The 24109-nt window shown below is 36.1% G+C and overlaps 3 protein-coding genes across 4 annotated transcripts in view; all 3 read right to left on the minus strand.

Annotated features, from left to right (window-relative positions):
* Positions 1 to 17810, minus strand: part of LOC136824205 (mucin-2-like) — a 34283-nt gene extending 16473 nt beyond the window's left edge. Inside the window, exons 1-18 of the mRNA XM_067080382.1 lie at positions 17604 to 17810; positions 15175 to 15829; positions 14005 to 14155; positions 12882 to 13122; positions 12077 to 12123; positions 10520 to 11311; positions 9649 to 9895; positions 8444 to 8487; positions 7820 to 7945; positions 6326 to 6452; positions 5987 to 6033; positions 4678 to 5248; positions 3358 to 3584; positions 2334 to 2640; positions 1481 to 1530; positions 580 to 1377; positions 329 to 388; positions 21 to 53 (exon numbers count right to left, since the gene is read on the minus strand). Of these exons, the coding sequence (XP_066936483.1) occupies positions 21 to 53; positions 329 to 388; positions 580 to 1377; positions 1481 to 1530; positions 2334 to 2640; positions 3358 to 3584; positions 4678 to 5248; positions 5987 to 6033; positions 6326 to 6452; positions 7820 to 7945; positions 8444 to 8487; positions 9649 to 9895; positions 10520 to 11311; positions 12077 to 12123; positions 12882 to 13122; positions 14005 to 14155; positions 15175 to 15829; positions 17604 to 17674 (4594 nt within the window). The 5' untranslated portion in view covers positions 17675 to 17810. The remainder of the gene's footprint in view (positions 1 to 20; positions 54 to 328; positions 389 to 579; positions 1378 to 1480; positions 1531 to 2333; positions 2641 to 3357; positions 3585 to 4677; positions 5249 to 5986; positions 6034 to 6325; positions 6453 to 7819; positions 7946 to 8443; positions 8488 to 9648; positions 9896 to 10519; positions 11312 to 12076; positions 12124 to 12881; positions 13123 to 14004; positions 14156 to 15174; positions 15830 to 17603) is intronic.
* Positions 17811 to 22395: 4585 nt separating this feature from the next.
* LOC136824206 (neuropeptide receptor 22-like) lies at positions 22396 to 23577 on the minus strand. The gene has a single exon (XM_067080383.1). The coding sequence runs from the start codon at positions 23575 to 23577 to the stop codon at positions 22396 to 22398; it is 1182 nt and encodes a 393-aa protein (XP_066936484.1).
* LOC136824220 (PMS1 protein homolog 1-like) overlaps positions 23523 to 24109 on the minus strand; it is a 29971-nt gene continuing 29384 nt past the window's right edge. For both annotated transcript variants that reach the window (XM_067080397.1, XM_067080396.1), the window contains exon 17: positions 23523 to 23611. The gene's annotated coding sequence lies outside the window, so the exon portion shown is untranslated. The remainder of the gene's footprint in view (positions 23612 to 24109) is intronic.

Below are 24109 nucleotides of genomic sequence, written 5' to 3' on the forward strand. Positions count from 1 at the left end.
TTTAACTTGAGATAACTTACTTGGTGGGAATGTTGGGAATGTTGGGAATGTACCTGGAAATGAAAAAAGAACAATATTAACTCATCTACATGAAAAATATGAGCAATCTGATTGACTAAAAAAATTTTACAAGTTGACGATACAAACCAGTTATTACACTTTTACTCGTACAATATAGGATATATATTTCTCCTTCAGAGTTTTCTATATTTTCCTCGCCTAAAGGCTTGGAAAATATAGCGAAAAATCTGAAACCGCAGCTGGATACTCTACCTTCATGCTACTGTGGCTTTTCTTAAAGAAACAGAACTAAGATAACTGCAATTACCTCTGGTACTTGTGGTTTCAGGAGTGAATGGTTCTCGTGTTGTTAATCCTTCTGTTGATTCTGTTGGAGAGAGAATTATATTGTAAAGACTAAATCAATAAAAAAAATGTTGCGTTCGAAGAATTTATGATCATAAATCCCCAAAGAGTAAGCTCAGAAATTTTTACATTTCAATTGAAATTTATATTCTCATTAATTGTAAAAATTACGCTGGCTCAACGAAATACTACAAGTGAATAGATGAAACTTACGAGTTGCTATGACAGTTGTTCCAGTTTCTTTTGGTTTCGTTGAAACTTCCGTTGCCTTTGAAGTTGTAGATGATTCTGTTGTTGATTTTGATGAAGTTGTCGAGGCTTCGGTTGTTGATTGTGGTTGAGTAATTGGAGCTTCTGTTGTTGTTTGCGATGGAGTTGTTGAAGCTTCTGTTGTCGATTGTGATTTCGTTGTTGAAGATTCTGTTGTTTGTGATGGTGTTGTTGACCAATTCTCTGTCGTTTGTGATTTCGTTGTTGAGGCTTCTGTTGTTGATTGTGATGGAGTTGTTGAAGATTCTGTTTTTGATGGAGTTGTTGAAGCTTCTTCTGTTGTTTGTGGTTGAGTTGTTGAAGATTTTGCTGTTGTTTGTGATTTCGTTGTTGAAGATTCTGTTGTTTGTGATTTCGTTGTTGAAGCTTTTGTTGTTTGTGATTTCGTTGTTGAAGCTTCTGTTGTTGTTTGTGATTTCGTTGTTGAGGCTTCTGTTGTTGATTGTGATGGAGTTGTTGAAGATTCTGTTTTTGATGGAGTTGTTGAAGCTTCTTCTGTTGTTTGTGGTTGAGTTGTTGAAGATTTTGCTGTTGTTTGTGATTTCGTTGTTGAAGCTTTTGTCGTTTGTGATTTCGTTGTTGAAGCTTCTGTTGTTGATTGTGATGGAGTTGTTGAAGATTCTGTTGTTGATTGTGATGGAGTTGTTGAAGATTCTGTTGTTGGTGATTCTGTTGTTGATTGTGGTTGAGTTGTTGAGGAAATTGTTGTAATTGTTGTCGTAGAAGGAGCAACTGTTGTAGCTTAAAAACAGAATATAAATTGATGAGAAAAGAATGTTCTCAAGAAATTTTGCGAATAAAGGAAGTATAAATTAAATTGTTAAATTGTGTCTGGGTTACTTACAAGTGCATCCTGGGATCTCCTTGCATACAACTTTCCCTTTGTTACAAACACTATAATAAAATAAAAACAAAAATCGTGTTGATTGATCAACTGGAATATTGAAGATGTATGTAGATAGAGATACTGTGTAATATTACCTGCGTCCATGAAAATTTTGAACCACACTGAAGCAAAAGAATTATTCTTGTAGCTATTCTAATTGGTAATAAAGAATTATTTAAGATCTTTTAAATTTAATCCACCCGATAAATTTAAATGTAAATCCTCCTCCGCTCATAGGGTCCACCCCCCAGAAATTTGGAGGTACCTGAAAAAAAAGTGTTAAAAAGCCATGTAGATGGAAGTATTCTTAAATTCAGGGGGTACCTGATATGTTTACGGGTACCTGCATTTTTATTAGTGGGGGCGGGGCTGTTGTTTTTGTATGAAGTATTTTCCTTGACTAGCCCAACTTTCCAATTTTGAATTGACTTCTTGTACACTATACTTTAAATCACAGTGAAGGAGAACATGCCAGTCTCACAAGGAGAAGAATATATATTATCGCTGACCAAGGGGGTAACTCGAAGTTGGGGGGGGGGGCTAAATTAGAATTCTGAAAATTTTGGGGGTACCTAATTGATTTGGGGTACCTAAGTTTTTTGGGGGTATCTGAACCCTGGAAGACCCTGTGTTCGCTTACAACGGCTGATGTTTTAAATTAGACTTAACCAACCTCGTCCCCGTGTATTCCAGGCTTTATTTACGTTACTGATAGACGCCAGAGAATATCTGTAAGTAATAAAAAAGCTGATAAATACACAGGGAACGAGGTTGAGATTTAACAAAAGATTATTTCTAAAAGATTCCATACCATTCTTGGCAATCAGGATTGGTAATCTCTGTTTCGTCACCTTCCGCTGTTCCCGGTTTATGCGGAACTCGTTCACCATCAATATACCGGTGTCCGTTCATCTCACAATAAACGCATTCGGACGGCGGAACACAAAACACGTTGCCATTGGGACGATCAACTTTCTGTACCATCCCGACAGGACACTGGCAACCTTCAACGAATTTTGTTGGACAGTTTGGATCACCTTTGGGGTATTGACAGGTAGGTGGACACGCTTGACCTTTGATTTGATATGTCATGTTGGTAGGACAACACATCTCCTTCTCTATAACATAAGTAGAATATAAATGAAGAGTGTCATATGATAATTTTCTGCTTCCTGTCCGAATTTCCAACCGATTATTAATGACATTAATGACAAGTGGTCTTAGGAATCATAAATAAGTGGTTCCCGGATCCCAGCTGACACACAACGTTGTTTCAACGTTCATCTAACGTTATATGGACGTTTTGAACGTTAGATAAGCATTGAAATAACGTTGTGTGCCAGCTGGGTCCGCTCTTTCTTGTGTTTCGTTCAGTTCATAGATGAGGGGGGGAAATTTCCTACTTTGCAACATTAAAAGCGAAACAAATTTCACCATCAACAACCCCGACCGAAAGTGACTCTGCCACCCCCCCCCTACGTATTCATTCCTCTTTGTGTTTTGCGTATAATAACGACTAACAGTTTATAAAATATAAATATACGCATGCGTTTTAACTTTGTTTTGAAAATGAAACGATAGATGCGAAGTAGACTCTTTCTCTATGTGAGATACCTGATCATGGACCCTGTGAAAATAATCAAAAGATTGTCTGAAATTGCTAGATTACTAGGCTATCAACGTCAAATATGTGCTTGAGTGAAATTTTTGGCTTCAGACGAAAACAAATCATTAAAGATTTTCGAATCTTTACTACAATTTGAGATATAATATTTTCAAGCCTGCCTAGAAGGAAAGACGGATGAGCTTTGAACACTTAGGTATATCATACACACCGCAAATAGAATGTCCTTTTCTCCAACCAATATAAATCCCTTCATCCTGGCAAGCCTTCTGGTAAGCACCGACAGCGTCACATATGCAATCACAATCTCCAAGTTGGTCACATCCACAAACATCAAAGACACATCTATCGTAATAAATACTTGGATCTACAGCATGGTGACATTGCTTGAAAACGTCTGATTTAATAATCGAACATTCTTTCTTCGAAGGATCCAATCTATGTTTGAAAGTAAAGAATAATCAATGTTTGAAAAAAGTAGACCTATACCGGGTGTGCCACAAATAAGTTACCCTCTTTGATTTGATATTGTAGGCAGTAGCAGAAAAATTTTTCAAAGATTGTTTCGGAATCATTCAGAGGAAAGCCTAACTTAAAATTTGGTGTATTACTTTTAAATTTTACTTCATTGGTTCAAAAGTTATGTTCAAAAACCTAAAATGTCCATTTTAAAAAAGGTTGAAAATAACATCTAATTTTCCTTAAATCTTAATAACTTCTTCATTGTTTTCAGATATCCACTTACATTGAAGCCTACTTGTTTAAATTAAATGAATTTTTATGGTATACAAATACTCTAAATGTCATGTGCCTAGTGGTCAATCATACCAAAATTATTTAGTTCAACTACATGTATCCTTCTAGCCTGCTCTCAATTATTTTAGTTTGATGACTAGCTGGTATGAACAGAAGTTTTACAAATTCAAATTTTCTCATTTTTATATGGCTTCCACAGAGTGTAGATGTCTTGAATTTGGAACTTTGGATGCCAATATCTTGGTTGGGATAGAATCACTGATTAACATCTTTGACTTGAATTTTCCAAATGCTTTTCATGATAGCTATGCCCTGACAAAGTTTCGTTTTTTGGTACCGGAATCCCTTTAAACAACAGCAGAGTTTTTTCCAGAGGGGACACTCAGCTTTTAAAACGAATGTTAGGCCTTTAAAATCGAACCCTTACAGTACAGCGAGAAAAAATTATTAAATCTGGGCGGAAAATCGACCCTCACGGTGCATTTTCTTGAAAATTTCTGTACAAGGCGAAAAATTGGTCAGATTTTCCAGACTTTTGCTCGAATACCTCGTTTTTCTTACTTTATATGCCCTTAGAGTGCACTTTGGAAAGCCTGAAAAACGCACTCTGAAAGTCATCCAATGAGCTGATGACTTTTACCAACCCTACAAGTATAAATTATTTGGGAGCTGATCGATTGATATATCAATTTTTACCTGGTCATTGCCAGTAGAAGGACAAAGTGAAGGTTAAAAGTATGAAATCACTCTTAGCTCAAACTTAAGTCGATTATACCTGTGAGGGCGAGCCTTGCATGTATCTTCAATCTCCTTTGCTTTTGGACAAGAATCGTCGTCAGCCCAAGAATCACCAAAAATAGTTGCACTAGCTGTCGTGTCTCCTTGAATGGTGACGAAATCATTAGCCTCACTTCCATCATAATTGCCACAAAGACCACAAAGTTTACCAGCTAATGCAGGCTGAACAGTGATATACAGTCTAGTGCCGTTATCCCACATAAGGGAGATACCATGATCCGTAACAATATGAACGTAAGAGCCAGCATAATCGTAGACTTTGAAAGTTGGTTTATCCTCCAACGCTGGTTTAATGACTGCCTTTTTATCACCTTTCTTGAGGATGAAAGTTGATCCGTGGATAATGGCTGTGATCTCTTTTGCGCATGTCACCTCTTGTGAGCCGCATGCTTGAGTATTGACTTCAACGTGGATTTGCTCTTTCTTGTATTTCGAAGGCTGTCCAGCACATGTGTCTGATACCATAGTGTGTTTACAGCGGCCCTGGTAATCGAAGATCTTGCCATCGAATGTCTTGTAATGAGGATCACCAAATACAGAACACACTCCTAAGAAATGAAAAAAATGAAAGTTTCAAATTTTAAGAGTAGAACTAACTGAAGTTATCCTGAGATCAGATTGTGAATGCTTTCTGCACACCACGCTGAAGCTCTAAAGGGATGTGTGAAAACATAACATTCTGATGAATATGCAATCTCGAAATCGTAAGGACCAAGTTCGTCTAAAAGGACTAGGAACGACAACAAAGTTGCGTGATTACGTTTATGAATAGGGCGCCGTATCAATTTTTAACTTTCCCGGCGCACAACAAGATTCTTGTTGTAGAATTTTCCAGTTTACCGTGCGCGTAAGAAAATTATGAACAGCTGTTATCAGGTTAACTGAAATCCATTCGCTTTAAGTGTGCACTCTTCTTTGCTACCATGTTGAAATGACGTCAGACCAATTAAAAGTAATTCCCTTAAGTGTGATTTGCACTTATTAGCAAAGAAGAGTGCACACTTTTAATGTAATGCACTTAATGTAATTCATAATATTAACTAATATCTTAGAACACAATTTTTTCAGTACAACCATATTAATACACGTTTTTTTATAAGAACATCTAAATTTTTTTGAAGCCTTCGGTATTCTTAACTTTTTGAGCATTTTTATCCATTTTGGGTGTTTTTGGCCATCGAAGCCTCAGTTCTCATATAGTTTGTTCTTATAAAAAAACGTGTAATACAAGACTTCTTGAATTACATGTTGCTCTACGTTTGTTTACGATGAAAAATATAGATTACCTGGACAATTATCTTCGGTGCATTTCCATTTACCACTTTTGCAAATACTGTAAAAATAATAAGAAAACTCATTGGTATCTAACGACACAAAGGCTCTTTCGATAGCTATCTACCCGAAGGTAGGGGTTGGAGCCACTCTTTCCAATACCAACCGGACAGGTGGCCGAAGCAAAATTTTGCATTATCCATATCTACCACTGGTCAAAATTTCAAGATCATAGAACTTGTAAATCTTGAGATTTTAAGGGGGAGGGCCCCCCAAGATGTTTCCCCTATTAAAAATAAGGAAAATGCTCGAATGGTTAACATCGAGAGCATCAATAAAATGTAAATACGTACCAGTCATTGCATCCACGGGACATTTTACTATTTTCTTCGTAAGTTTTTCCATCATGAAAACATGGGCATTGTTCTGGAGTGATACATTTCCCATCATGCTCAATTGTACCGTCAGGACAAGTACATCCTTGGGAAAAAATATCAAAAAAAGAACAAGTAATAACTAATGTTTATCAACAATTTATCCAGGGGGGGGGTCAGTACTAAAATGTAAGACATACATGAGTACTAAAAGGATTTTCACTAATTTTTGACATACCCCCACCTATTTTTCGAAAATGTTATTTTAGTACACATGTACTAAAATTATTTTGAGCAATTTAACATAGATACCACCCATTTTTTGCCCTTTTACGGCTTTAAATTTACCAAAATGGGGTCATTGTTACAAACCTAGTCGAATTTAGTGCATCAATCTGCAAAATAATATGATTTTATTACTAAACTGTGCTGAACTGTACATAAAAATATTTTTAAAAAATATTTAAAAAATTGGAAAAATTCTGAAAGATTTCTGAAGATTTTTTCGAAAATTCCAAAATTGTTAAAAAAATGCTCAATTTTGGCTGATTTTAGAACAAAATACTAAGATTTTTCAAAAATTTCTTTAAGGGACCACCCTTTTTGGTATTTTAGTACACATGGTACTAAAATTATTTTTGAGCTTTTTTGCAGTACCACCACGTCACTAAATGTCATGATGTTTGAGATTTTAGTACCGACCCCCCCCCCTGATTTATCAATTAATTTATAAAATCGTCACATTTGGCTTGTTCACCTATATTTCCTATTTTTCTTTTATTTGGCTCCACACTCTAACCTGTTCCAACAACAAATCAAAAAACAACAAACTTATCAATTGCACCAAAATCAGCATAGATAGATAGGGATTGGGAACAAGTTTAACTAGTTCGTGTCACGTCATTCATTGAACACAATTACAGATTTGACCATGACTTGAACCCCCTTGTTTTTGTTAAGGCATTAAAATCCGGGGGTGTGACATCACTTTTTGACGTCACAAAAAGACGTTTTTTGTTGTTTTTAGTTTCTTTTGTGATATTTCTTTACATAATTAGAGAGATATAATGTATTTCAAGTTGATCAGCATAAATGTTTATAAGAGTGCTCAACCGAGGGAGCATTTTATATTATCAAGAAAAAAATAACTTATGCATTTTCTTCAGTACTCTGAGTTTCATGTCTTTACACGACAATCATCAGCTGCTAATTGACCTTATCGGAGTTTTTGATTTTTCTAAAAAACCGATGCATTTTGGGATTGTTCCGAGTGTATTACAATAGAATTCTCTCGAGGAATTCCTAAGAGATTTCTATTGTAATACACTCGAAACAATCCCACAATGCGTAGCTTTTTTAGAATAATCAAAAACTCCGATAAGATCTATTGAAAAAATCTTTTAAAATTGATTTATACAAGTTTCCATCGTTTACATCGAGATATATGTATAGAAATTGAAGAAGAGCACAAACCTGAAACACATTTTTGTTTGTCAGCCAGACAAGTCTGTCCAAGTTGTTTGGTTGCGCACGTGTTCGGACAAGTTGGTAAGCACGTGGTATAAACCATGTCAGGTTTGCATTTCACGATATCGCTCTCTAAAGGTAGTTAAAATACATACATTACAAGGATTTTTTTGGAAATGTAGTGAAACAAGTTCAAAGATTAGTCAAAACATTGACTGCGAAGCAATACCTTGGTCCCAAGGGGCGTACGTAGGAATTTGGTGTCGGGTATCTGCGAGCTATAAGAGTCCCTTTTTTACACCCTCAAGTGTCTCTCACAGGGGTACAAAAACCATAAAACAGCAATTGAGTCTCTGAAAAAGTCCAAGAATTACGACCAAATATCAAAAATCAACTCGCTCACAGAGTCAGAAATTTTCGTCAAAATGGGGAAAAGTTTTTAAAATTTAGTCTCTCAATGGGTTAAAGATTTTCGAACTTCAACTCGGAAACACCCGTCACTTATCTAACCAATCGTCTCAATCGACACAAAAAGTCAATCCATCCCCTTATTGTTCGGTCGAGTTCTTAAACCCTTGGTTAGTATAAGAACAGTTTCTAAAAGTTTCTAAAAGACGTTGTTTTACTTACTGCACTTCAATGTTGTACAGACCAGACTTCCTTCTCTGCATACACTAAAAGAATAATAATAGTAAATGCACCAATCTTTAAAAAATAATGATTTGCAACACACCTTCTTGATTGACCAGCAGCAACACGCCTTAAATGTTTTGTTTTTAAATAAGCGTGATATACTTTGCTTACTCATCAATTTTAATTCACAAGCTTTTTCACATTGGATTGACACGGACGTGGAGCAAGATTGGTCAGAAAGAGGAAAAGAAAAATATTTTTTTGCTTATATTAGCATAATATAACAATAGCGAGACACTGTCTTAATATGAAATATGTGTCTGATATGAAACGGAAACACTTATGTAAAAGCATAAAAATAAAACCTTTAATCTAGATACACACTTTTTGTATAAAAATAATTTTATAAGAACGCAGGACTGAAAATTGGCCCAAAACCTAAGAGCAAATTAAGAGCAATCTGAGGCTCAGATCTAGCGAATATTTAAGAACAAACTAAATAAGACCATAAGACTAAATCAAAGAATATAGAGTAATTTCTTGATTGGTTACCTCTCCACTAAAGCAAGTCAGAATTAAGAACACTGCAGGCTTAAAATAAATGAAATGCTCTAAGTTTGTATTATATTACTGGTTCTTAGAAGGCGTAGCAGTGACGTGGTTATCAACCTTGATTCCCGTCGGGGAAGTCATGGTTCGATTTTCACTCACTCATTCTCATTCTCTCCTAGGGTAGGTAGTAAGTAAGTAAGCCTGCGACCACAGTCGGAGGCGACCCGCCGAAGGCTCCTCTTTCGATAGCTATCTCCTCGAAAGTAGGGGAGGGCGCCACTCCTTCTCCCTGGATTTCTCCACTTACCCTTGATCCTTCTCTTAATTGCTGAGCATCAAGCAGATAGGCATCAAGTACCATTTTGAGAATCTTTGGTATGAACCGGCTGGGGGTTGAACCCACAACCTTGCGAACCGTAGATGGATGCTCTACCACTGCAACACTAGGGTAGGTATCTATCCAGGGATAGGGCCCATTCTCGATGATTCGGAGGGTTCATTTTTCGTCTCTCTTACTGGTTCTTATGAAAATATGCTTGTAACAAAAATTATGTCTTTTGAAGAATTATGGGCTAATTTATCAATAACAACAGTTGAACACGGAAATAAAAAAATCTCAAGTAAAAGAATAAAGGAAACATCAAACATACCATGTGTTGCAACCTTTCTGTACGCGTCCACCATTTGCAATCAATTTATCTTCAACTTGACAACCACATGCCGTCTTAGCAACACAAACATTTGAAATATCATCTTTCTTTACCATACCTTTTGGGCATGCGCATCCTTCTATACAATCTTCATTACATTTGGCATCAGGAGTGATGACGTCAGAGCATGAGTGTGTACATGATGAACTACATTCTTGATAAGACTGACCAACAGGGCAGGTAACCTCTGAAATAATACAAAATATAATGAAATAAGATCTTATTACTAATCAATTCATGATATGCACCACTGCAATGACTTTACGAAATTATGCAACTTTTCTGGTTTTTTTTCCCACCAAATACGTCACTTTTTCTTTTGTTTAAGTGACGTATTGGGTGGAAAATTTTGAAATTTCTCAGAAGACTCTCCAGTGGTGCATATCATGAATAAGAGTTTCTTTTCCACTAAAAAAGACGTAATTTATGGTAAGCCGGCGATTATAGATCCATAACACAAGTTTCCTATCTGATGGCTCGCATAAAATATGGATTCCATAGAATGACAATTCCACACAATCGTATCAATACTAGTATGTGAAAAAGGCGCTGTTGTATAGCGGTTATTGCCCTTGGTTGCTGCACAGGCGACTGAGGTTCGATTCCCACTCACATCGGTTCACTTGGCAAGTGAAAGAAGCTTCGCCCGGGTCAACCCATGCCATGTGAGGGGAATTGGGTAGTTAGTCCAAGGTGCTGACGGGGCGCTCATTGAAAGCGTCTATAGTTGCGAAAATAGGCCTTAAAAGCCTCCTGCAACTCAACCAAATAGAATAGAAATGTGATTCAGAAAGAAACATTTTTTATTTACCACATCCGCTGGTCTTTCTCCAGCCCTTCATCTCCACACCAGCCATTGCACATTCAGCAGCATAAGCAGATAACACAGCACAAAAGCATTCACTACCATGATTACCACAACCACAAACATCTTGTTTACAATTGTCAAAATATTTGACCGTATCCACCATTGCATGGCATTTCTTGAAAGGGCCACTATTCAAAATATCACATTTCGTTTCAGCGACTTGAGCATTTTGATGGTTAGCTTCACAAGGTGTTAAACTGAAATCGGTACTACTCAACGGCTTGCATTTGCTCGGTAATAACCAGGAGTTACCAAATTCGATTTCTGAATGTGCCAAATCACCTGATACTTCTGTAAAATCATCAATAGTTTTACCGTTAAAGTTGCCGAGTAAACCAGACACTTGGTTCTTGAATGAAGGTGGTATTTTAATATTAACTCTTGATTTGCCATCCCATGTTACTCGCAGACCTTCAGTAGTTTCGATTCTGATCATCGAAGAGACAGCTTCCACTCTAAATCCTTTGTTCGAAACGATAGGTAACTTTGTACCTAAATCATTGACAGAGGCTAAAAATTTTCCTAATTCAGTTGAGAGTTTGATTTGATTGGTCTTGTAAACGATTATGATAGTCATGTAACAGGTTTTGGATGCACAGCTCTGGCGATCAGTGATAACAGAGAATGGTGCTTTTCCACGGTGTGATACCAAGATGCTTGGACAAGTGTTTCGGTAAGAGAATGATTTTCCATCGAATGTGTTATAATGGCCGTTACCGTACAAACTAGCGGTGCCTAGAAAATATAGAATTTCAAAAGGTGAAGTGAATATAATTTGTGGTACAGTCAACTCTCTCTAATTCGAACCTCTATTATTCGAATCCTTCTATAATTCGATCTTAAGGGCTCTGGTCATATATTTCTTGTCAGAGTAATAAACATTTCTTTTTAAGGTGATAATACAGTCAACCCTCTCTAATTCGAACCTCTATTATTCGAATCTCTCTGTAATTCGAACTAAAATATTGGTCCCCTCAGCTGAAAAATGATATATGATTACTTTTGGTATTTCGAGTTTTTCTCTTATTCGAAGAAAGTCCCATGAAGATGGAATTAGAGAGAGTCAAGTGCAGTAGTAACAATTATTGAAAATGAGGACTTTGAAGGTCGGATGGCATATTCCCAAAAAAAATCTAATGAAAATTGGGAGTAAGGCGCTGTTAATAGTAAGCGTGGTAAATACATCACATCGTCAACAAGAAACACACATTTATACATTTATTCAAATTGAAAATCTAACAGAAAATTGCATACCTCAGTGATTCTAAAAATAGACATCAAAATTACTGTTTGTCCGAGTTTTAATCCCATCATCCTTTGCATTACTTGCTTTTGCAAGTCAATTACACTTATTGACGATACAAAAGTAATAACTTGCACGCATTGCGAATCAAGATGAAAAGGGTTGTGGGATTGAGTTTTGGTTAAATGTTAAAAGCAATAATTATGACGTTTGCATAGCGGTGTGCTATTGCATGGATCGGTTAAAGAAATACATACCATCGCATTCCATGTTATTACAATCCCATTCACCGCCATTGCACGTACTGAAAGAAGAAAATGATCGATTTTATTCGTAGAATCAAAACTGGATAAATCATAACTTTACATAAATCGAATAAGTTGACCTATCATGGAGAGAAAAAGGGGCAACGAGTTCAGCATCACCCTTCGATCTAGGTCTAGGATCAGCCATTACTGTTCCGAGTTCTAGCGTTTCCAGGCATGTTTCCCGCTTTAGAGTTTCGAGAAATGTTCGTTTCATCGAACGTTTAGGACCGACAGGAAACCAAAGTAAAAAATCTGAGATTACTTCATGTTTTGAACGAAAACAATACCCTGCGAAAAAAAAAAACGAGTTAAGAATTAGGAAAAATTGTCTTCTATGACACAAAGCACAAACGTTTGGCGTTTAAATGTAATCCTCTCTCTGTTTCATTCAATAAGAAATAACTCAATGAAAATTTAGTAATTTTATACATCAAATATTCATTATGTCAACCACGATTAGATTCTATACCCAAGTGAACGGCCTCTATGGGTGGTAGTGTTTGGGCCGTGACGCTCCTAGATCTCCTAGATCCAATGTTGGCCATAATATCTGGCACAAAGGGGATTTCCCAGGAAAATTTTAAAAACCGCAAATAGTTTTTAGGTACCTTAACTTAGGGCTGGAAAGAAGAATTTTGACTACTGGCGGTTCCTACTGGCGGTATTAAGTCAAAAGATGAGCGTGGCGTCGTAATGTACCTCATCCTATAAAATGAGTAATAAAGCTAAGGAAAGGCTTAAAAATGTCCCTTACCAATTTTTGCAGCCTCCGGGCATCTTGACAGTGACTCCATGATTATACGAATTTCCGTTATGTAAACAAGGACATTGGGTTTCCGGGATACAAACACCTTTCGACAAAACAGTTCCTTTCGGACAATGGCAACCATCGATACACCCTGTCTTACAATTGGAAATGACACCCTTTTGTCCACATTCTGCACTGCATGATGGTCCACATTCCATGAAGACTTTACCATCAGTGCATTGGACAGCTAGAAGTAAGACACAATTTGTAAGTTTTGTAAGTTTTGCATAGTTACAACAATAACAGATCTGAGGAGATTCAAAATTTATAACGGAGAGTCTTCATTTCTTTTTAAGGAGTATGGCTAAAAGAAACTCTCTCCTCCATAGGTTTTGTACACCCCTTATTATATCTGTCACTGTACCACAAGACTCAGACCGGATGGATGTATAATTAACGGCGGTCTTCACTTTCGCGCAAAATGGGCGACAGTTTTTTTCTTAACCTTTTTTGCCTGTCATAAAAAAAGTTTTGCAAAACAAAAACAAAGTTGAAGGAAGTTCTACTTTTTTTATCCGTTACGTCAATATCGACCAATGGAATTGCTTCATTTTTCAACCGACCAGCAATGACCTTACAAAAACGTCAAAAAGTTTTCGCTCACTTCTCGCGAAAGTGGAGACCGGCCTTAATTCTCTCTGTAGACGAGGTACGGTAAAGGTGCGAATACTGGTAATCTTATTTTACCCTACTGGATTCCAATGAGACTTTGGCTGGTACATGAAACTCATACCAAGGCCAAGATGTAAATCCAAGCTCTCATTTTTGAGAGTTTACAAATAGCAAGGAACTCGATTGGGATTGATATTCCAATGTTTATTATAGCTAGGGATTTGAATTCCAATATTTTCAAGTCAGAAAATTCAGTGGTGATGGAAAAATGAAGATTCCTTTAATTGATTATTTTCAGCTAGGACAAAATATGGAGTATAATTTTCCACTTGTACCTTATTTCAGCCAATTTTTTCAGTGGGAGGGGTCCTACCAGGTCTGTGAGAAAGGGGTGTTTGTTAGTTATATGTTCAACATTTGGTGACTTTAATAACATTTTTTGTTCAAAAACACTTACGACATTGGTCTTCCGATCTCCAGTTGGCGGTGATACCGTGTCTTAAACATTCTCTTGAATATTGTTCGAAAGCACCACAAGTACATTTATGATCACCTTGACATTTACAAGCCTCTTGAACACAAGCTTTGTAGTATGGCTCTGGGTTGACCTAGGGTAATGGAAAGCAGGAGACTATAATTATCAATATAGAAATAAGGATGGCTGATAATATGAACTTTTCTAAGCAGCAAATTTTTCCGATTTTTTTTACATATTTTCCTCGCCTAAAGGCTCGAAAAATATTATGCAAAAAGTCTCGGAACTCTTAAAATATTTCTTGTATTGTACTCGCAACTGCCTGATAACTATAATAATGATGGATATAAAAATAAGGGTGGCTGGTAATATGAACTCTTTTTCTAAGCAGTAAATTTTTGTTCAGAGGCTCGACTGTTCTTATTTTATGGGTACTTTGAGCCTCAAAAAGTTCTTATTCTGTTTTTATTTTAGGGAAGTATTCCGGCATTTTAAGTTTTATATCATATCTTAATTTCTTTGACAAAAATTCAGCTATTCCAGACTTAGCACTGTTCTTAATCGTTTTATTTTTTCGAGCCTCATTCTTTCTTATAAAGATATAAAGTGTAAGTATAAATTTTGTTGAGAACAGAGGCTTCATGCTACAATTAAGGTCATAATATATTGAGAATTTTGGTTATTTTAACGTTTTTCAAGATTTAACGTTCTGGCGAGAAAGTCGATTTTTGGCTATCTTTTTAATTTAATCGAATATTTCAATTTAGGAGGGGTTGGCAGACTTCCAGGCTATATTCTGAGTCTTATTGGACTATTTTTGAACTTTTGGATCCTCAGATCCTAAGGTCCTAAATCTTAAGTCTCATGTTAATACTCAGAGTTAAAACTCTACCCTTCCAACCTACTTTAGAGCACTTACAAATCGATTGTGGTTCAAAAACTTCCCGGTGGATTTCCCTTTTTTCTCAAATATTACGACCTTGATTGTATATCAGCGGTCGTCTTTAAAAAAAACGATGTCACAAAATAAATATATAAACCTAAAGAATAAGCAATGGAGTGGTTAAATTTGGAGTTTGGAGCGAGATCCCATTTAGGGGGGGGGGCCCGCCCATTAATTATGAATATTTATGAGAGAAAAAAAATGATCACCATTTGACGGCATTTTGTGAAGACTTCTGATCGTTTCAGCTCTTTACATTTAGTCTCGCTTAAAAGCCTAACTAAATCTTTTGTCCCGTTGCAATAATCCACTTCTCCAATCACTTGTTTGCAAGTTTGGCCAAAGATCGGCTTAGCCCAAGAATTGCCGTATTCAGTAGGATTTTTAGCTTGTTGACCTCCAGGCTTTAAAAAGTCATCTGTCGGCCCATTGTTGTTTCCACATAGACCACAAACAGCACCATTATGGAATTCATCTCCAACCTGAACGTAGACACCATTATTTCCGTCATACTTGACCAACAGTTTCCCGTTCCACGCATCTAAGTAGGTATAACCAGCGTGGCGCGAGACCGCAACGTCTTGATCGGCGTACGGAAGCGTAACCTTTTTACCATCTTTGGTGAATGTACTATCAAAGCTGATTCGATGTGGAATGTCATTGAGGTAGACTACGACAGCTCTGGAGCAACTTTTCCCAGCAGTGCAATTGACACCGTTTTCTATGTGGACGGCAAAATCATCTTTACCGGGACGACAATCGATCGCTAAAGCGTATGTGCATTGTCCTGGATAATTGAATGTAGTTCCGTCAAAAGTTTGATAGTGTCCAGAACCCCATACAGAGCACATATTTTGCTCTCGCCTAAAATAGAAATAGATGAGGATAGAGGTAGTTATAAAGGAGCACCCCAGCGGTTTGCGTGAATGCGTGAATGGGCTTTTTCACTTGCGTGAATGCGTGAAAATTAAAAAAAATTGGATGAATGCGTAAATTGCACGAATTTGAAAACATTGCGTGAATTGAAGGTCCGATGGGGGCCTCTATGAAGGTGGTGGAGCACTAGTTTTGCAAGCAGAGAACACGGATAAAGATTTTAAGGTGTCAATCGATAATCTAGCTCTAGTTAGAAAAGCAGGGATCATAAAATATGGGTACTTTCAGATACACGCTTTTATTTGTATGAGAATGGTGGTCAACATTGATATACTTTTTGGGGAAAGTTATCCAAAAATATTTTTAACGGTATTCTAAGGGTACTGTAGGAAAGTCAACCTAAATTTAAAATGAAATGGTACCTCAAGCAAAAAATATGACTTTTTTAGTGAAGGTTTTGAACATTAATGGGGTGGATAGTTGGGTATCTACAGGTAAAAGTGCTCTAAAATGTGTATTCTGAGGTTCTGTCACCAAATTCCATTGGTTATTCTTAATACAAAGTATAGCAATGTGCCCTCCCGGTTATTACCATAATGGCTTTATGGCAACTCCTAAACTTGGGCACAGGATGTACACGCTTTTTTTTTATAAGAATAGTGTACTTTGGTTGAGGGTGAGCAGTATTCTTATTTTTCTATTGTTCTAAACAATAGGCCTATTGTTTTAAACCCGAAATCTCACCCTGATATTCTTATAGAAGTTATTCTTATAAAAGAAAAAGCGTGTACGGTTTTTCGATGTTATTCTTAATATGAACTTAACGAGTACATTCTTATCAAAAAGAAGCGCGTGCGGCGAGATGAAATTTAACTGGCTTAAATTTCTTTTTAAGAACTAGGTTAAAAATCTCGAGTTAGGGTTTGTTTCTTAAAAGAAAAACTTGAAGGTATCCTCTTGGCAACACATGAGTTAGAACTACATGAAGAAATGGTTTTGACGATGAAATGGAGAATAAAGAAATGGTCGAAAAGCAAATTTTTCAATGATTCATTATGGCAACGCAAGATAAATTATTTACTTGTTTACCAACAAAAAAAAAAAAATTGGAAACGCGGCGAAAGAAGGGGCGGGCGTACGGAAAAGCGGTTTGTCGGTTTCGGGTTTTTTGTCGGTTTATCGACATTTTTTAGAGAATAAGAAAAAGTATGAAAATGCATCAAACCATTCGTTTTACGTTCCCGAAATACACGTTTTTCTTTTATAAGAACAAACTATATAAGAATATAAGGCTTCGATGGCAAAAATTTTACGAACAAGTTAGGAATAGGAATTTAAGGCTTGCCGGACTCGAAAAAAGTCAATTTCTAAGAAAAATGGACAAAAAGTTCATAAAAAAATGGGGAAAATAAGAACATGTTAAGAACACCCGAAGGCTTCAAAAAATTTGGATGTTCTTATTGAAAAAAACGTGCACAGTATTAAGACCTTGTTTATAAAGGACATCATTTAACGTATCTCCTACCATTTGCTTACACACCATTTTTAAACAAAAGAAAGAACAAACTTCTCATCTGCCAGCGTCAGGCAAGCACGAAATTTGAGAAATTATTTTGCTATTCTGCTTTGTCAGCATAATGACGCGCCTCCTTTCAATATCATAACAAAATGATATTTTGATGCTAGATGCTCTAAGAAGACCAGAATCTAGTCTAGCTTATAGGTTTGAATTAAAAAAAATGAATACCAAAGTCTGACTTACCGTAAGTTAATCTCCGTTTGGGCATTAGCCTGTGCTGCTAATAAAAACAGCAAAGCTGTTATTGTCTTCATACTTGAGAAAAATCCAACCAGTTCTAGTCCTTAAGAAGTGAGCTACCAAAAAATTTAAACTTTTTTAACAATTTTCTCGATTGGTTTCGAGTTTTAAGGGTTGGGTTCTTGACCCAAAGAAATCCCTTCTTGAAATGAAAATTTAATTAGAAATTGGAATTAAATTTTTGCATCGAGACTTTTATTTGCATATCTATTTCATTGTTTGAAGTTCATTTTCTATTGTTCTCAATATTACTTGAATAAAGTTGCTGAAAATAATGGTTCAATTCTCTATAAGAATATTTTCGTTCGATCAGTGTTAGATCCTAAAAAGGAATTTTCTTTTTGCCAAAATGTTGGTTCCAACTCCGGGTTAAGTTTTGGCTGATTTTATGACATACTTATCTTTGAATTCCTTTGAAAGAAAAAAATGAAAAAAAATTCAAATTAATTGAATTTATATCAAATTTTTTTTCTATATAATTAAGTACGTTGAGCAGATTTAGTACATTTGAAATGGCCTCAGATTCAAGTGTTAGGGTTTTGCTTTGGTTCCCTGTGTCAACAAACGACAAAATCATCTCCTTCAAATTCTTTAAGGTCTTCAGTTACTTTAATGGGATAAATTTTCCGGGGGATTAGATTTCATGTTTTTCGCGGATTTGGGTGTCATCCGAGAAATTAGTCCCAATGGAAATTTAGAAAGGTCTTACCCGCGAAATCTTTTTCGACAAAACTCAAAAAATGTATCAAAGAAGCGTTATTAAAGTACTATCGAGAAAAATTGCAAAAAAATCAAATTCTTTGGTATCTTTGGACGGTGTAACTAGCTCTTTCCCAGCCCAGATAAAAAGCCCTGAAAGGCTGTTGTCTTTGGCTTTTTGATGTATGCTGATAAGGGGGAGTTTGTACTTTTACGGTGTGACGGGATTGGCCCTTTTTTAGTACGGTATTACGGGATTTGACGAAAAAAAAGACGGGAAAACGGTATTTAAAAATCAGACGGTGAAGGTATTTATGTACGTTTTTACCCTGTACAAGCCGGTGTGACCGTGTAATTTTTTCAATGTTCGGGATTCTGGAATTCAGGAAAGATTTGGACGGGAAAACGGTATTTCGAACCCCTACGAACCCCCCTCCCTGATAGTTTGCTGATCGTGCTTATTAAATTTATCTTCAATATTTACAAAAAGTTTCTAATAATAAAAGCAGGTCCTTGCTATTTTTGTCGATACATGATTTTTTTATCGCTAAGGTTACACAAGTTAATTTTGACCACGCGGTATTACATTTAATCAAGAAGAAGAAAATGATTGGTTCTTACCAAAGTGGGTTTATACGTTCTTATTTTATAAGAACAAACTATTCAAGAACATAAGGCTTCGATGGCCAAAATTTTAAGGACAAGTTAAGAACAATTTCTTTAAAAATCACGCAAAAGTACAAACAAAATGGTGAAATTAAGAACATTTTTAGACATTTTTAAAACTCAAAAAGTTAAGAACATTAGGGGGCTTTCAAAATTTCTTGATGTTCTAATTAAAAAATGTGTATTTCTTCATGAAAAAAAATTTTTATTGGATATTATTTACTTGTTACAACCAAATCATGACTGGTACCTTATAATTTGTAATGAAATCACTGTTTTCGCGATACCGTGAAATTTCCCCAAGACAAAAAAGTTCTATTTGTTCAGCTTTTCCACTTTTCCTCTTCCTTTTTTAAATTTGCTATTGATCTTTTTCATTATGAAGGTGTGAAATTGCTTAAGTCTGTTCATTAAAATTTACTTTAATTATTTAAAAAAAAAAAAGATATTTCGGTCACGTGATATAGGAGACAACCAATCATATTTTCAGATTTTAGCAATTTGATTCTAAACTCATCAAATTAATTTGCATCTATGTTATAAACTAGTACAGTACATAAAAGTTTATTGTTTTCTCAGTCCTTCTCAAATTAACGAAAATTATTTTCGATTTCTTGTCTATCCTACCGTTATTAAATATTTTCATTAATTTAAATTTGAAGATGAAATTTCGAACATTTTTGGCATATAATTTTAAAGAATTTTTTCATTTTTTTCAGGTTTTTTACAAAACATATTCAGTATTTACAGAAAATAATACCAACCTAAAGCCACTAAAAGTCTCACAAATGTTTGTTGCATACATGGTTCCATTTCTTTGGTTCAATTCAGAAGAGTAGATAAATTAAGATTTTCAAAAGTCACCAGAGCTGTCAAATATCCAACCAAGATTGACATTTCTTTAATGACTTCAATCTAAGGAATTTCGAAGACACTAAAACATAGAAAACCGTTTTTTCAAAAGTCACCAGAGCTGTCAGGACGGTTAGCCTCATCAAATGTCCAACCAACATTGACATTTCTTTAATGACTTCAATCTAAGGAATTTCGAAGACACTAAAACATAGAAAACCGTTTTTTCAAAAGTCACCAGAGCTGTCAGGACGGCTAGCCTCATCAAATGTCCAACCAACATTGACATTTCTTTAATGACTTCAATCTAAGGAATTTCGAAGACACTAAAACATAGAAAACCGTTTTTTCAAAAGTCACCAGAGCTGTCAGGACGGTTAGCCTCATCAAATGTCCAACCAACATTGACATTTCTTTAATGACTTCAATCTAAGGAATTTCGAAGACACTAAAACATAGAAAACCGTTTTTTCAAAAGTCACCAGAGCTGTCAGGACGGTTAGCCTCATCAAATGTCCAACCAACATTGACATTTCTTTAATGACTTCAATCTAAGGAATTTCGAAGACACTAAAACATAGAAAACCGTTTTTTCAAAAGTCACCAGAGCTGTCAGGACGGTTAGCCTCATCAAATGTCCAACCAAGATTGACATTTCTTTAATGACTTCAATTTAAGAATTTCGAAGACACTAAAACATAGAAAACCGTTTTTTCAAAAGTCACCAGAGCTGTCAGGACGGTTAGCCTCATCAAATGTCCAACCAACATTGACATTTCTTTAATGACTTCAATCTAAGGAATTTCGAAGACACTAAAACATAGAAAACCGTTTTTTCAAAAGTCACCAGAGCTGTCAGGACGGTTAGCCTCATCAAATGTCCAACCAACATTGACATTTCTTTAATGACTTCAATCTAAGGAATTTCGAAGACACTAAAACATAGAAAACCGTTTTTTTCAAAAGTCACCAGAGCTGTCAGGACGGTTAGCCTCATCAAATGTCCAACCAACATTGACATTTCTTTAATGACTTCAATCTAAGGAATTTCGAAGACACTAAAACATAGAAAAACGTTTTTTTCAAAAGTCACCAGAGCTGTCAGGACGGTTAGCCTCATCAAATGTCCAACCAACATTGACATTTCTTTAATGACTTCAATTTAAGAATTTCGAAGACACTAAAACATAGAAAACCGTTTTTTCAAAAGTCACCAGAGCTGTCAGGACGGTTAGCCTCATCAAATGTCCAACCAACATTGACATTTCTTTAATGACTTCAATTAAGAATTTCGAAGACACTAAAACATAGAAAACCGTTTTTTCAAAAGTCACCAGAGCTGTCAGGACGGTTAGCCTCATCAAATGTCCAACCAACATTGACATTTCTTTAATGACTTCAATCTAAGGAATTTCGAAGACACTAAAACATAGAAAAACGTTTTTTTCAAAAGTCACCAGAGCTGTCAGGACGGTTAGCCTTATCAAATGTCCAACCAAGATTGACATTTCTTAAATGACTTCAATCTAAGGAATTTCGAAGACACTAAAACATAGAAAACCGTTTTTTCAAAAGTCACCAGAGCTGTCAGGACGGTTAGCCTCATCAAATGTCCAACCAAGATTGACATTTCTTTAATGACTTCAATTTAAGAATTTCGAAGACACTAAAACATAGAAAACCGTTTTTTCAAAAGTCACCAGAGCTGTCAGGACGGTTAGCCTCATCAAATGTCCAACCAACATTGACATTTCTTTAATGACTTCAATCTAAGGAATTTCGAAGACACTAAAACATAGAAAACCGTTTTTTCAAAAGTCACCAGAGCTGTCAGGACGGTTAGCCTTATCAAATGTCCAACCAAGATTGACATTTCTTTAATGACTTCAATTTAAGAATTTCGAAGACACTAAAACATAGAAAACCGTTTTTTCAAAAGTCACCAGAGCTGTCAGGACGGTTAGCCTCATCAAATGTCCAACCAACATTGACATTTCTTTAATGACTTCAATCTAAGGAATTTCGAAGACACTAAAACATAGAAAACCGTTTTTTCAAAAGTCACCAGAGCTGTCAGGACGGTTAGCCTTATCAAATGTCCAACCAAGATTGACATTTCTTAAATGACTTCAATCTAAGGAATTTCGAAGACACTAAAACATAGAAAACCGTTTTTTCAAAAGTCACCAGAGCTGTCAGGACGGTTAGCCTCATCAAATGTCCAACCAAGATTGACATTTCTTTAATGACTTCAATTTAAGAATTTCGAAGACACTAAAACATAGAAAACCGTTTTTTCAAAAGTCACCAGAGCTGTCAGGACGGTTAGCCTCATCAAATGTCCAACCAACATTGACATTTCTTTAATCACTTCAATCTAAGGAATTTCGAAGACACTAAAACATAGAAAACCGTTTTTTCAAAAGTCACCAGAGCTGTCAGGACGGTTAGCCTCATCAAATGTCCAACCAACATTGACATTTCTTTAATCACTTCAATCTAAGGAATTTCGAAGACACTAAAACATAGAAAAACGTTTATTCTTCAGTCGATCATCAATTTGAATATGAGGATCTTTCAACAGTCCGATCGGTATCAAAGTCTTAACTAATGCCTCTTTAGCTCGTTGTCGGTTCGGACAAAACAGTCTTCGGAAAGATTGAATTCTTTTTGAGTATATGATTGGGTTGATGCTACTCTGCGCCGCTTGGCAAGTCTTTAAGAAAGTCAATACTACAACCAGATAGGAATATTCATTAGGTCCCAAAGACACGTTAAAAGATCTCATAACGAAGTAGATAACGTGGAATACATCGATAGGAACTACACATATGAAATAAACGGTGATTATCGAGTTCAGTAAACCTCTTATATTTTTCATTCTTTCGATTAAGCGTTTATGTTTGGAATAGAAATCTTTGTTTTTGTTCAAAGATCGTATTGTCAGGCGTCCATAGATGAAGATATACGCGCATGAGCATAAGTCTCTTGTTAGCATGATGACGTCAAAAGTAAAATTTAGAATGAATCCTTCCTTGGAAGAGCTCTGTGATGTAGAGGTACACGTGTTGAGACCTGCTGTTTCGTTCTGCAAAATATCCAAGGTTAAAGTCCACGGAATGGTGAGCGCTACCGAGATGAGAGTGGAAACAATGAACCACGTGATCGTCAAACGTTTCGTGATTGGTCGTTCGAGGGGTTTACTGACAACGCGGTAACGCTGATAAGCGATCAACATTAATATAAATTGCGATAGCGTAATACAAATTGATGGTAAGCTACGCAAAATTTTGCAGGCTGGTTCTCCAAAATGCCATTTCTTCCATCTTACTGTGGTCAAGTAGAGATACAACCCTGGAGTAAAAACCGTGGTTAAGAGATCCACCACAGCAAGCGCTCTTAACATGTAATTGAACTTGTTACCAGGACGTTTCCGAATATTGTCACTGAAGATGTAGATTGCCAAAGCGTTTCCAATGATGCCCAGAATGAAGATTATGGATAGAAGAGTCAAATTGAGGTTATTGAAGACATCAGATAGAGCGGTTGATGAAACATCATTTGAATTACTGATGGTTGTGGTAGCTGTTGGTAGGATGGAGGTAGGTGAGAATGGTACAAAGACATTAGGACTGGTTGTTGTAAAGCTTGTGTTATTCAAAAGACTGGATGTTGTTGGTGAAGTATTGACTGGAGCCATCGTAGAAGTGACCATCACTTTTGGTTTGTTGATACTAAAAATGAAATCAGGTGGATAGAGTAATACATTCTGGATCTTATGCACTCCAGACAAAATTGAGAACCTGCAAACATAAAATTGCGTACAGGGTTGGAAACCTTGACTGGTCTTTGAACATATTTAAAAATTATGACAACTCCTTATACTTCCAGATTAAACGAAAACTAAGTTACCGTTGCTGGCTTACCAGTACATAAAGTATTAAGCTTTTAATTATAGCTCTGCAGACCATTTTAGCCATGTTTATTACTTGAGATAAGTTCACACTTGACTTTACGTATGTAGCACCTTGAATATTGTACAAGTACATTATCTATGCCAAAGATATTCACACTTCATAAAATTCAAGTTTATTATCCACAAAAACTACTGGTACAGTCCATGGCCCCCGGGGGAGGGCACCTAGCCAAGATTGGGTACGGGGACATGCCGCTGATCAGGGTTACTTTTTCAGGCTCTGAAGATTTGACTTGACTGGGTCCCAAATTTACTA

Source organism: Clytia hemisphaerica, unplaced genomic scaffold, assembly GCF_902728285.1.
Source record: "Clytia hemisphaerica strain Z4C2 unplaced genomic scaffold, Clytia hemisphaerica genome assembly, whole genome shotgun sequence".
NCBI classification, from domain to species: domain Eukaryota; kingdom Metazoa; phylum Cnidaria; class Hydrozoa; order Leptothecata; family Clytiidae; genus Clytia; species Clytia hemisphaerica.

Coding starts and splice junctions, on each gene's coding strand:
- LOC136824206 (XM_067080383.1), bottom strand. CDS start 23,577: ATGGCTCCAGTCAATACTTCACCAACAACATCCAGTCTTTTGAATAAC.